Here is a 14,315-nt window from a genome sequence, read left to right on the forward strand (position 1 = left end):
CTTGCTCCTCTAATGCGCTTTTTCTGATTGAGCCTTTTAGTCTCCAGTTCAGTGGAAGTTGTGCAATAGTGGCAGTACAGGAAGGTTTGTTATACTTGTTCATAGTTACATGGCACCAGCAGAAAGAACCTGTGAACCTCTGATGCTCTAGTGCTGAATGTGTGCAGCAGATGCTCAGATTGTCTTTTCTTTGCATTTAATTTCTTACAAGGATAATCAATTTCACTGCCATCTAGACAGATGGAGGACTTCTAGCAGTGCACTTGCTCAGCAGAAAAACCTTTCTGCCTCCTCATCTCTCCCATATGGATGTCCTCCTCTGCATGGATGCTCCAGCCATGGGACTTAGCTAGAAAACTTCATCCAAACACCTGAAAACACTCCCCAGGAACTGCTCGTTTTTTTTTGTCAGTATGGTCTGGGCCAGGTGCCATGGTCACAGGCACCACTCAGACCCCCCACCTCTCTGTAAAATGTCAACTGTCATTGCTCCTCTAATCCTGGATCATCCTTTTCTTCTGCTTTTACACATGGTCCCCTTTCTTGCCCAGCCTAGCACACTCTGTCCCAGCCAAGTAAGTGTCTGTCCTACTCTTTCCTCTGCACTGGAACACTCTTGGCCAAGCCAGGCTGATCTTAAAAATCCCAGGTGCTCACACCTGCTTACCCCACCTGAGCCTTTGCACAGCTCTCATCCCAGGACTGTCTTCTGAGGAGCCAGCACAGCTCCCTCACAGCATCACTGCCCATCAGCTCCTCACCTTGTCTGACATGAGGGTGGAGATTGAGCGGCCAATTTCGTGGTAGTCCATGTTGGCCTGGCTAGGTCCCAGCAGCACAAAGATGAATCTGACAGGGATTGGGACCTCCAAGACAGATTCCAGGAAGACGGCCTCATTTAGTCGGACGAAGGCCATGGTTGGCTGCTCCAGAAACTGCACACAACCTACCAGGGGCAATGTTTGGAGCAGAGTTAGTGATTGGAGTGAGCTGTACCTGGCTGCCTCGAACAGCAGACAGGGCTTCTGGAGATTCCTACAAGTCCTGCAGTCATACACTTTCTCCAGACCATGGACACAGCACTGAATTCCATGCTGAGGACTGCTCCAGGTGCTTCACTGATCATTCACAAGCAGTGCTACTTTCTTTAGTCTCCCAGTTAGCCCATTCCCAATCCCTTACAGATGGGCTCCACTTACACTGTAAGGGGCTAAGTTTAAATCATAAGGTTGTTTCCCACTTATAGAAGGAAATCTCTTACATGTTACTTTTATCAAACAAACTTCTAATCTCATCAAATAATGAAATCAGGTTTGCTTGACATGACCTATTTCCCATAAACATTACTGCTTGGCAATAATTACATTCACATTCTTTAGCTCCTTATTAATTGAATCCCATATTAGCTCTGCCACTATGCTGGCTGAGAAGGATGTCAGGTTAAAGAGCCTATAGGTAGTGGCTCACTGTTCTTCCTTCCTTGAGCACTGATGATATGAGCTTCTTCTGCTACCTTGCATGTTCCTTGTATTCCTAAACTTTTTTTTTCCAGAGAAAACTAAGTCAGTGCTCTAAAGACTCATAGGTGCAAACTGCACATTTTGTTTTACAATGCCTGCATCTCATCAGTGCTTGGCAGTCTCCTTGGTTCCTAACAGATTGGGAAGTAGTCCCGCATTCTCCAGCACACCAGCCGCTTCCTGCACGTACCAAACACAAATGTTTATTGAATACTGGTATTTCTCTGGCACTATTACTGATCCTTCTGCCATCTGTGTCCAGCAAAGGGCTGTGTTCTGTGTCAGGCTGGCAAATACGGGCCTTCTGAGAGTCAAAGTGAATCCCAAGGCATAGCCTTAGCTCAAAAACAAGCCAATGTTTAGTTATTTGAGTCCTCAGAAGTGCATTTATTAACCTGATTTGGCCTCATTGTGATTAAGCATCAGTTTGGTTGAGCTGCCAAGCCTCTTTGCCTGAGCTTTTAATCTACTGGGTAGACAACGGCATTTACTTTGCTTATAGTATAGCAGGGTTTGCTGAGAAGTTAATGTTAGCAAAGTGCCAAGAATGAATACTCTTGCAGTCAGAAGGTACCAAGCCCACTGATGCTCAAACCTGGCTGCTCACAGCACTCCTGTGCAGAGAAATATGTCCTGGTAGTGGTACAGTCAATACTTGAGACCTTGCCACCAGCCAGGCCCTACTTCTGCCAACTCAAAGCTTGCTGGCACACACAGCAAGCAGCCAACACTGGCCAGGGACAGGGCCCAGCTGCTGGCAAGGTGTTAAAGAGGCCACACAGAGAGCAGCAATGGTCAAAGGGCAGGGTGATGGCTTGGCCACCAGTCCTTCAGGCACTACTAGCAGTTGCAAAAGCAGACATTCTGTGAGCTTGGCAGGACTTCCACCACTAAGTTGGGCCCTAGTTCCCAGCAGCAGTGCCCATCAACCTCTTTTTTAATTTAGGAAAAGAACTACCCTGGCAGGTCATATATTTGCTATACACAAGCAGAACATGAACCATCACCAAAGGAGGGAGTGTACCAGGCTCAGTCCCCAGCTGAACATGTATGAGACAACCAAACATCCCTCAGGAGTGAGGGCACAGACAGCTGGGGCCACACCAGCATCTGCACTAGTCACTGGGGGACTCTACATGCCACCTCTTACCCACAAGGACCACTGTGGCCTCTGCATCTTCAGGAATTTTCTCCATCAGCTTCAAGTATTTACGATGGCCCTCAGAGTTATGCAGATGTGGATTTTTCTGCCAGGGAAGAATATAATTAAGTAAGGGTGAAGCTCCCATGCTTGGTCTCCTACACAACCTTGCACCCCACTGGCACAAATGCAGCTGGGCTTGCCTTGGCTGCACACCCACTGCCTGCTTCATAGCAAGGCATCCCCACAGCAAAGGCAACTCTGCAAGTGCCAGGGCTGCTGCTGCCATTACGTGCTCAAGCAGACATCTGAATACAGTGCATAGCCAAAATCAGCTACCAAAATCATAACACAATGACCAATTTCCAGCACTCCAGGTGAACAGGGAGCTCAGTGCTCACATTACAAGGTTTCCCCATGAAGGGGCTCAGAGGTGGGTGCCATGGCCCAATGTTGGCCAACAGCTGTCCCCAGAGTGTGCAAAAGACACAGTAACCCCCCAGGTGACCCTCACCTCCTTGCACTCGGTCTCGTTGGCCTTGGGGTCAGCCATCTCAATGCGCTCCTCCCCCATGAGGGGCACGCACGTGTCTGTGGTGTGGTTGTGATGGTGGTTCCCCACGATGGAGTTCATGCTGGAGCTGGAATGGTTCCTTGGGAAGAAGCCCTCTTTCTCATCATTGGGATGGCTGAGGGGAGAGTGGTGGCCATGAGGGGACCTGCCTCCTGTGCCCCTGGGGCTCACAGATACCCCCTGGCCCTGGAGCCCACATCCACCCACCTGTGCTTCAGCAGCAGGGCACGCAGCACGTTGGCTCGATCTTCTGCCCTGATCTGGTCAGAGATGATCATGGTCTCCACCATGAGGTGAGCAATGCCAGGCAGAGTGGTCTGCTCCAAGTCGAGGAGGACGGCACCTGCCAGCAATGAGGGGAAGAGCCCTGCTCCTAGAGTGCATTCACACCCCGAGGACACAGCTGTTCCACCAGGAGCCAGCCTTTGTCTGGGATACAGATTCAGCTGAGAAATGCCCAAGTCCAAGTGCCCCATGTCTTTTCTGGAAACCCTTTCACCAAGAGACCACAAAAGCTCCAAAATGCAGTGGTAGTTCTATTATCTCCTTTCATATCAGTTTCCCACTCTGATCAAACTTGCCTTTCCACACCAAAGATGGGTCCAAGACCTGCTGGCCAAGGCACAGCTGGGAGTTGCAGCTTCCACGTGCCTGAGACCAGTGAAGCAGAGCGTGGAACCAACACAGGCACCCTTGGCTAATGCAAACCCTGCTGAACAGGCAGCAGGATGTCTGTCTCCACAGACCCCACATGAAGCCTGGACACAGACATTGTTTCATGCCTCCAGTGAGGGACCTAACAGAAGCTATCCAACAAAACTTGTCCTAGAGCAAGAGACAAACCTTGGACTGCTCTTCCTCACTCACCGTGGGCAATAGTCTTCCTGAGCTCCAGAAGACTGCGGAAGGACAGTGAAGCCACATGGGGCTTCCCCCACCTCGCTGTATCCTCCTCCACATTCTCCTCAAACTTGATCCAGCGGGCTGTCTCCCTCCAGTGCATCTCCTGGTTCTTGTCCACCACCAGCTCATTCAGCTCCACAAATACCTAGTGTGGATTACAGTGAGGATATGAGATGCATACTGGAACAAGCCTGCCATAGCTTAACCAGAGGTTTACTGCACAGAAGCAGCCAGGATAAATATCACTGAGAGCATGGCAGGAACTTCCATCACAAAGCTCCAAGCCACATGGTGTGGGCAGAAAGGAGAGAATGATGCAATGCTGCATCCCTTTCTACCAAACTATGGCAGCTTTGTCTTCTGCCTCAGTCTTGGTTTCCCCCTAAATTTCCCACACTTACCAGAGATAGTGATGTTACTGTGCTGCCAAATTCCACATCACCATTTCTGTGACTTTTAATATCTCTCCTAAGGTCAAAGCTTTGTGGTTTCAGGGAAATCTCCACTTATATTGAAAAACGTGTATTTTCAGCTCTCCTGATAATGGATAATAGCTTGAAATATCACCCTCAAGGTCATCTAGAGAATTATTTATATTTGAACATATTTATCACTTTACAAATTGCATGTTTCTAGTCCTGATTTATGGCTTCTGAACAAGTGTGGGAGGACAGCACATGGATACCTCGTGGGGCTTTCTATCCAACTTCTTCTTTTTCTTCTTTTTCTTGACAGATGGAGTTGATGCTAATTTTTTGCTTGTCCTGGTGATCTGACTCCGAGATGGTTTTTTCATCAGATGCCTCCTCACACCTGGGTTGTCTTCAAAGCGGTGGCCTGAAGACATAGGAAAGGAAAACAAGGCCACCCATTTGTCTAGTGGATATACACTGTCTGTCAGGGAAACACAGCCAAGCACATCCTTCTCTCATTGACTTAGGCTACCAAAGCCCTGGCAGCTGGAGAACTCACCATCACCCTCCAGAACTCTGAAGATCCTTTCATCTCTTCCAGATGTCTGTGAGCTAACCTTTTCATAAAGAAGGCTTTGTCCTAGGTTGGGCATACACTTGGGGCTTCATCACAAAAGCTTTTACTCAAACAAAGTGGTGTGGGAATCCTCCCCCTATTCCCCCAACAAAAAGCAAGCTGCAGCCTTGCCTGCACAGTTCTGCACCCACACAGCAAAGACAGGCACCTGGCTGGGCTTCACCTCTTGCACCAGGCAAAGGCCTGGGGCTCAGCAAGCACAAAGGGCAGTGAAAGGGAAGGATATTTAGCTGCTGGTCTGGGAGACATAAGGAAATATCAATGTCTGTTTTATTTAATTGTGTGATGAGACTGTAGGATAACACTGCAGCCTGGGGCTGGCTCGGAGGCTGGCAGTGAAGCAGAGCTATCGCTGCTTCTAGACAATCCGCAGAGCTGGGAAAGGTCTGTGTTAGAGACTGGCTGGCTGGGACAAAGCCTCCCTTAAAGCCTTAACAAAGCCTGCCAAGGCTGCTCTACAGACCCATCACCGTGCTGCTGGCTAGCCAGTGCCCACCAAAATGCAGCCAGAACATTGCATTTCTGCAATGCCAGAGAAACAGCACCTGGGCAACAGCCTGCCAGGGAGAATTTCCCTGGACACTATCCAGAGACAGCAAGTGTATCTTTCTCAGCATGGACAACTCATAGGAATGTGGAAAGCTCCACAGCCTCAGAGGACGGGCAGGATCACCCAACTAGATTATTCAGTCAGGGCTTTTGCTCAGCTTTGGTCCATTGAGGTTTGCTGGCCATGTTTGTAAGACAATGCCAAGACTCCTCCCTGGCAGAGCAAGGGCAGCTCTCCACTGGCTGGGATGAATGTTCTGTTTGCACATATATTTCTGCACCTAGCTTCAATTCCTGCAGCTTTCAGAGTATGAGAGACAGTAAAAAGCACAGGGTTTTAAGTCTGAGTGGTCTCTTTGATGTTGCAGAAAAATATCTGTACACCTCTGGCATGGAAAGACACACCCAGCATGAAGCCAGGCACACCATGGCCTTGCACCTTGGAAATCTGGGTCGCTAAATTAAATATAAAATGGATCAATACTGAACCTCAGGGCATTTTCCCCCATTGGCTGCCCTGCTGATGCACGTCCTGCTGATGGTGGGACTCCTCCCTGCTCCACTTACTGCACTGCAATGTCGATAGGAGCCAATAACTGCCCAATAACCACCATGAACGTTTCTGGAACCGGGCACGTGTGGGGCTTCCGTGGAGTTTCACATGCATTTCTCAGTTCCTGCGTGCACAGTAGGAGCTCATGCATGAAACAAGCAGTCCACCAGGCAGATGATCTTGGTATCTGGCACCCTGCTCCAATCCCTGCAGCTTCTGATTCTCCTATGCACCCTGGGACTCGTTCTCACTGGAAAACTGGGGGCAGAGTACACTCTGCCCAGCAAGACAGAACACAGCAAGCTTTCCTCACAGCAATGACAACTCAGTACACAGTGCTCTTCAACAACAGTCCTAGAAAGCATCCATAGGCATCTAGCCTTAGCCAGAAACAGCTAGAGGACAGATAAAAAGCAAGGAGACACATTTCCTGACAGCACCTCCAGTGACTCCCACACTCACTGACAGAGACAGGAATCAGAGTGCTGCAGGGTCAGACAGCATCAGTGAAGGCACATCTCCAGAACCCTACCTACAGCAGACTGAGGAGAGATCTGCTTTGCTGCTCTTCCTTGGCAGTGTTCATGGCCATTGAGATGCCAGCTGGGGGATACAACTCACAGGGGCAAGGTGGGCACCTGGTCTTAATTTAGGAGAACCACTGGCTTTGGGAGTCCCATGCAGAACAGAGCTGAAATGCTCCAGGCTGCTCTAAGAGACCCTTTCTGTGTCCTATCAGATTGTGCTCTCCCCAATGAAAGTCAAGCTCAAGAGAGCACCCAAATGTGAGGTCCTTATTCATGACAGGATCTTAGACTGAAACCAAAGGGTGATATGATCAGGGCATAGGTCTGTCCTTGCTTGAAGCCAAACTCCCCAGGGAGTACTGCTCTTGCTGTAGCTCCTCTTCAGGGCTCCCCAGGACCTGAGTGTGAAGACAGCAACATCAGAAGACAGAGAGCAATTCCTATGGTAGCTCCACTACAATGAATTGGTATGTCACCATCCCACACAGCATCTCTTACAGGCTCTTACAGAGGATGATCTCATCATGTTAGCTTCCACAGTAGATCCTTTTTCACCAGCTTAAATATTAATATGACAAATATGACTGCACTGGTTAAAGTCTTTCATAAGAATGCCTTTGCTAGCAGGCAATTGCCTTCAATTTACACCACAGCTTCTGCTCTTCTCCTTTCATTTCCCTCAATTCATAACAAGACCAGAAAGAGGCATCAGAAAACTTGTATCAGTACTAGAAAGCAACTTGCTATCCTGGCATCACAGGGATAATGCACACTACCCATATACCCCAATGGTTAAGATATAGCAAGAAAAAAGAGATTTAAAACTCGGACTCTTGAAATATATAAAAAGAGATTTAAAACTCAGATTCTTGAAATATTTAAAACTAGACTAAATGAAATGCTAATCAACATCCTGTAAGACTCAGCCCTATGCTGGCTTCTGGCCAAAGCAACTGCCCTGTCCTGCACTGAGCCCAAGTCTCTCCCAGCTGATCCTAAGTTCAGTGTGATAGGGATGGCTCATCCCTGCTGCCAACCAGCTGTCCAGCACTCCCCATGCTCCAAACCCCATGCTTAAAAGAATGCAAGGAGACCAAAGACTCCATTCTGGTCAAAAGCAAATGGATTCCTCCTGAATCTGAGCTGGTCCTGGAAGAGGCATTCCAGGAAGTGAATAGGCTGGAAGTGAACTGGCACTGCACAAAACAGACTCTGGTGTCTCAGCCATGTCTGACTCTGCCATACCCCTCTGCAGGATTAATCCACAATGTGGATTCATGACACTGAAATAATTAAGAGTTGACTGTACAGTGCACCTGCAGTATTAGCTATAGCAATCAGTGAATGTGTTAACTACTAGAAAGCCCAATTTCCCCACTTTGTAAGTGATGCATTATCACACTTTGCAGAGTGATCTGCCCCTTCTACCTTCCCAAGAGCAGTCATGCTTTCCAAGGTGAACCTGGAACAATTTATTCACACTTTTTATTTACAGTTCATTCAGCCTGGGACAGCTGATGAGACCAATTTGGTCCAGGTTTCTATTTTGAACTTTGCTACTATTATATGCTCTATCAATTTACAGTAACAAGTAGCAGACTTGTTACTGTAACAGCCAGAAGCTAATCCCCACTTGCTGGTCCCTGCAGAAGCACACACGCAGACATTTTTTCCCTGAAGGCTTGTAAAGATGGAACAGATGACAAAGAGAACATGATGCTGGGACTGGAAGGCAGGGCAAATTAAGTCTTTTGCCCAAGATCAAACAGTCTGTGGCAGAGGAAGACGTTGAACCAAGGCATCCTGAGCTCCTGTTAAAATCACTCTGCTTACCCACTCTTCAGTGTAAAGCTGTTTAGTGGGCTAGTTCTGGGACATCATCCTCCCATGTGCACTCCTAAAATCCCTTGAAAAATTAACACATGATCCAGATGAGGATATCTGGACAACCATGAGCCATGGCTACAAACAGTATCCCTCCCAAGGTGGGCCACTTTTAGCATGATGAACCAAGGAAGAACTCCTGTGAGAGATGGGAGAGAGGCTCTGGTTTCTGCACAGTCTGAGATGGTTCAGAGATCACTCTGCAAGGGATGTGAAGGTATAGACACAGATGCAGAAACAGGAAGACATTCTTGACTCTCATGAATCCTATTGTCTCTTTCTCTGCTTTTCCTACTCTTACCTCCTTCCTTCCTCCTTTCCCCCCCTTCCAGGCATCCCAGTGAGCCTGCCATCAGGGAGTTTCACAGCAATGCTCAAGCATTACAGAGATACAAAGACCAGGTTATTTTTTTTTCCCTCTGGGCAATTAGGCTACGGTGCAGAGCTGAGAACCTGATACCCACCTCCACTGTCAGATCCACACCTCAACTGAAATTCCAGCATACAGAGCAGCAGTACACTGTCACCTTGTGCTACAAATGGAAGGGGAAATTTCTTTGTCCTCAGAGCCTCTGCTTTTTCTCTGCCCACAACACAGGGCACATCCTGATAAGCACAAACAGCAAGATGCAGCTGCCTCTGGAGCTGCTCGAGTAAGAGACACGCAGGAAAGCACCTCAGCACTACAACACAAATCAGTACTAAGACCTCACACAGACACACAGGCATCAGGCAGCTCCTCTGGTGTCCCCAGAAACATAGTGGGGCAGACTACTTCCCCTAAACTAGAAGACCAACCTGACACATAGAGGGTACAGACAACAAACACAGGAGGGGGTTATGCACTGTAGCTGGGGGCTCTGATCTACAGCTGCAACATGGGGTCACTGCTCCAGTACTTACAGGTGGGCTCCCCGTCTGGGTAGCCCAGATGGTTTCTGATGGCCTCCCATAAATCATAGTCTTCAAAATTGAAGGCAAATTCATCAAAGTCTTCATAGCCGAGTGAGTTGCGAATACAGGTGCTTATCACTACCTCTGGGCTGCTGCCCCCTTCCGATTCCTTCGCTGGCTCCTCTCTCTCTTGAAGGGCTGTCATTTTGTCCTTGTGAAGGTCAGGGGTCAGGTGTCATGAGCAACACACCTTCAGGTGAGGAGCCAGGATAGCCAGGCTGATGTGTGGAAGGCGAGCCGCCCCCCTGGGGGGCTTCACCACAGCCCTGGGGCCAGCGCCGGCGCCTCGCTCCTCTGCTCACGGGGCATGAAGGTGCCGGCTGCAGCAGCCCCGAGGACTGAGGAGCTTCCAGGAAGACTGGCTCCACCCAGGGATGCTTCTGTGGGGAGTTGCCCCACCAGCTCCTCCAGAGCAGGGTCCTTGCTGTTCCACGGGGTCTTGTGCCAGATGCCTGGGGACGCAGCAGCTGTGGCCCGGGGACAGCTAGGCTGTGTGTGCAGCACTGCTTCTCTCCCTCACTCCCCTCTGGAGTCTCCCTCCCTCTCCAGCCTGCAGAGCAACCTATTGAATTCTCCATGTCCTCGGGCCCGGAGCGTGCATTTCCATGACGTCTCTTCTCCCAGTCCTCGTGCCACACACAGGGGCAGTCCCCCTCTGAGGCACTCTAGAGGAGGCAGCTGCCTCTGCCAGGAGCAAAGGAGAGGGGAGGCTCCTCACTTCAGGTTTTCTGCAATACCAGAGCTGGCGGCGTCACACAGAGGGCTGATTGCTAGGAAAGTGTGTCAGGAGAGTAGAGAGCTGGGTCTCAGGGAAATTCTGGGAACCCTGAACTGGAGAGGGCAGGGGGGTGCATGGAAGAGCATCCATGGGGTAGCTGGGATAGAGATGATGAAAACATAAGGATCAGTGCTGTGGACAATGCAAAGCTGACAGAGATGAGACACTGCTGGAAAAGAAGGATCTGGGGAACAGGACCAAAGGCTGTTAGGGGAGAGCAAGAGAAGTACGGGACAAAGGGACACACACACTGGTAACACAGCAGTGCTACAAAGCCTCACTTTTCATGCCATCCAAGTCAGCAGATGCCAGCATCTGTGCCTCGGCCTCGTCGGTGGGGACGCGCTGGTAGGCTGCGCTCTCCAGGGTGGTCATGCTGCCGATGCACATCCTCTCCTTCAGGTCATAGGTGACCCGCTGCCCGCTCGCCACCTGGCCCCAGGCCTTGCGCTTCTCCCACCCACGCGACAGGCGCTCGCGAGGCCCGGGGGGGCTGCAGGAACCAAAGACACTGACAGTAGTAAGCAGGGTGAATGAGAATGGGTGGTGGCCCTCAAGGGTTGGGGTCCCATGGCCCAGCCCTGACCAGCAAGTCCCTAAGAAGGAGCAGTGACAGGAGTCATCTCCTGCAAAACTTGAAGGATACCCCTTCTGCTCCTCCTCCTTCCCCACCACAGAGTGGGATCAGCTTGTGCCCAGTGTTGGGGACCTATCCCTGAGTTGATGGCCTCATGGTCCCCTCCTGGGGCTTCCCAACTTGCAGCTCAGCATGATAGCACAAGTTAGCTGGGAGGAAGGGTAATCCAGGTGTGCAACCCAGTGCCTCCAACCCTGGACAATGGGGATCCCATGGACCCAGGGAGGTTGCAGGAGTCCCATGGAATCATTGAATCACCAGACAGCAGCCCTCTTGCTCACAGATGTTCTTCCTATGGGGCCCATGTCCCTTCTGACTCAGCAGGCAGGTTCAGGCTAAGGACAGCCACTACCCCTGGGGACAGACTCTGTGCAGTGACCTTCAGTTGGGGAGAGCAGCAGGCAGCTTGGCACTGCTCACCTACCTGTGGAGAGAGGCAGGGCCCTTGTCCTGCAGCAGGTCAGCAAAGCGAGGCATGGGGGACAGGATGCCACACTCCTCCTCCACGTGGAACTGGGCGGGAGCCAGAGCGCTGCTGGGCTCCTCCTCATCGCTGCCGACGGTGAACTGCAGAGACAACAGCCCTGACAGCAGGAGCGGGGCACACAACCTTCACCCCAACCCTTGGCACACAGATCCGACCCAGAATGGGCCACACTGACTTTCCCCACATCCCCCATACCCTGGGACTGGTCATATTGAGCCCTCCACTATACTATATACATTAAGAACAGATACATTGATCTTCCCCCATGGGTCTTACAGCCCCAAAACATCCATGCACACCCGCCCCTGCATCCACACCAAGCAATGACTTACCTGTCATTGTCCTTTGGTGGCCATCTCTGCTAGGCAAGGACAAAAACACTCTTCCCACAATATTGCACAGCTACAACTTCTTATCCCTGAGCAGCACACTTGCTGGCACCCTCCTACAACCTCCCCCCAGACTCCAAGCCCTATCCAGATAGGCATGCCCTGGCCTTGCCTTTGGTTTGCTTGGGGACTCCAGCTTAGGGGATGTGTCCTTCCCACGAGCTTCAGACTCTGCAGAGATTTCTTTCTCCTGGACCTCCTCTGCCTCAGATTCTCCTTCTTCTTCTTCTTCCTCTTCTTCCTCCTCTTCTTCTCCCTCCTCGTCCTCTTCCTGGATGGTAGGGGTGACTTCTGAGGGAGGTATTGAGGTTTTCTTCTTTTTCCTCCTCCTTTTTTTCCTCCTGCTGGCACGGGGTGGCCTCTTTTGGAACTTGAGGGCAGAAGGGAGGTGAGTGGAAAGGGGATGATGGATGTGGTGCGAGGTTTGGCGGTGGACTGAGAGAGAAAAAGAGAGTCAGGGGCAGGAAGAGGCTGGGAGGAACCTGCCAGGCGCCCCTCCAGGAAACAGCATGGTCTGAAGATCAAGGGCCAGGAAGGGCAAGGAGAGCCACCAGCCCGCAGGGACATAGCAAAGCTCTTTCAGTGATGCAGAAGGCTGTGTCCAGCCTGGGGTAGGTGGGGATAAGAGCCCCTGTGCAGTGCCAAACCACCCCAACACAGCTCCACTGGCCTGGGGAAAGCAGCACCCCTCTCCTTGTGTTGCCAAAAGCCATTTGCATGGCTGTGCAGAGCTGCAGTGACTTGCCACAGGCAACAACCCCTTCCTAAACATGGGGAAATGTTTCTTGCATCCTCAAACAAGCAAGAATTGGGCAATTCACAAACTTTCTAGAAACATTACTTAGTGGTTAGGCCATGTCTTAGTGGTTGACTTGGTGTTAGGTTTACAGTTGGACTTGATGATATTAAAGGTCTTTTCCATCCTAAGTGATAGTGATTTCTTTTCTGCATAATGTTTCTTTGAGTTGAATACATGTATCTTATTTATCCCAAAGGCTTTGACAGAAAGTTCCTTCTAGCCACAGGAACAACAGTGCAGATGCAACTGAAGTCCACATCCCAGGTACTTTGATGGCATGTGTCTACCAGCCTCTGAAATTCAGGTTCAGTTAGGAGGCTGTCTTTTAAAAACCAGGGTAAAGAAACAGGGCAGAAGGACTTTTCTTTAAACTAATCTACAAAGAGAAATTCATACAGGCTTGACCTGGGTGTCATGGGAATTACAGCATGAGAAGAAATTAAGGGCATATCTGAGCCTTCACTCCAAAACAAAGGCAATGCTCCAGGCAGGGAACAGGGTAAGCTCAGCATCCCACTGTGAGAGAAAGAGAAGCCATTGCTGCCAGGGTAGGCTGCAGGCACAAAGCCTCCCAGGGACAGTCTGCAGGATGCACAGGTCCTGGGGCTGCACCCGGAGCGGCTGAGATCAGGGGGGCACCTGCCACTTGGCAAGGGGGTGTTGCTCAGCAGCTCTTCCTGAGGAATTGTTTCCAGTCTGTTTTGATTTGGTTCCTTCCCAGCTTTCCTGTGACATGGCAGCAAAATCTGTTTATAGTGAAAACTACCTTCAAAGGACATTTTCAATGTAGGCTTTAACCTTCTCCCTGGGAGAGCCAGGCAGGTTCATTGTTCTGCTGTCATGTTTCCTTTCCTTTGGTTTCTCAAGTCTTTTCTCCCTTGTTTCCCCCCTTGGGAACAGCAGGGATATTTCACACATCCCCCTGTTTCAGAAGCAGCTTGTGGCAAGATTAGAGGAGATTTAGAATGATCAGATGTCTGCAAATTGGAAAGAGTTTGGGCTCTTTATAAACACTTTTCTCTCAAAAGTGTTTTTTTTCTTTGACTTAACTGGGTGTACCCTATTTCACTCACAAGATATGGCAGAAGGACTCTCCTGTCCTGCTGCTGTGCTCCTATAGCATGCCACAGATAGGCCAGGCACGAATCTCTAATACAAGCAAGAAACTATACACACGTTGCTCTTTCAACAGCACATAACTGCTGGTGAGGACACAGCCCATCTTTCCTTTCTGGCTTGTTCACTTCAGGCCAAGACAGAAACATTTATGTTTTGGATCAGAAGGAAACTTCCCTTGGGCTGCAGGGAAGGGCAGTGATGGGTATGATCTGGCACAGAAGAGGGGAGCACTGCTCCTCTCTTCACCCCTGCATTCAGCCCTCCTTGTCTCAGCTGATCACATCTCCACAGAGGTGGTCTGGAGGTGGGAAAAACACACCTTTCCCAAACACAAAAGGATTCATACCTCCCTCTTCTTCCTCCTTGTCCTCCTGTGCATCCAGTCCCTGCCCTCCCTCCTTCACTCCTTCCTTGCACTGCCTGCCTGTATGGAAAGTTACTGCCAAACTAG

The 14,315-nt window shown here is 50.1% G+C and overlaps 1 protein-coding gene across 2 annotated transcripts in view; it reads right to left on the reverse strand.

Annotated features, from left to right (window-relative positions):
- SLC4A3 (solute carrier family 4 member 3) overlaps positions 1 to 14,315 on the reverse strand; it is a 33,374-nt gene that overhangs the window by 11,005 nt on the left and 8,054 nt on the right. The window contains exons 4-12 of one of the 2 annotated variants that reach the window (XM_079310952.1): positions 12,059 to 12,381; positions 11,495 to 11,637; positions 10,715 to 10,926; positions 4,824 to 4,975; positions 4,103 to 4,283; positions 3,443 to 3,578; positions 3,176 to 3,350; positions 2,671 to 2,767; positions 762 to 946 (exon numbers count right to left, since the gene is read on the reverse strand). In XM_079310952.1, coding sequence (XP_079167078.1) covers positions 762 to 946; positions 2,671 to 2,767; positions 3,176 to 3,350; positions 3,443 to 3,578; positions 4,103 to 4,283; positions 4,824 to 4,975; positions 10,715 to 10,926; positions 11,495 to 11,637; positions 12,059 to 12,381 — 1,604 coding nt within the window. Of the gene's footprint in view, positions 1 to 761; positions 947 to 2,670; positions 2,768 to 3,175; positions 3,351 to 3,442; positions 3,579 to 4,102; positions 4,284 to 4,823; positions 4,976 to 9,604; positions 10,345 to 10,714; positions 10,927 to 11,494; positions 11,638 to 12,058; positions 12,382 to 14,315 lie in introns of those variants that run through there. The other variant, XM_079310953.1, reaches the window with a different exon arrangement.

The sequence above is a fragment of the Erithacus rubecula genome (assembly GCF_903797595.1).
Source record: "Erithacus rubecula genome assembly, chromosome: 8".
Taxonomy (NCBI): domain Eukaryota; kingdom Metazoa; phylum Chordata; class Aves; order Passeriformes; family Muscicapidae; genus Erithacus; species Erithacus rubecula.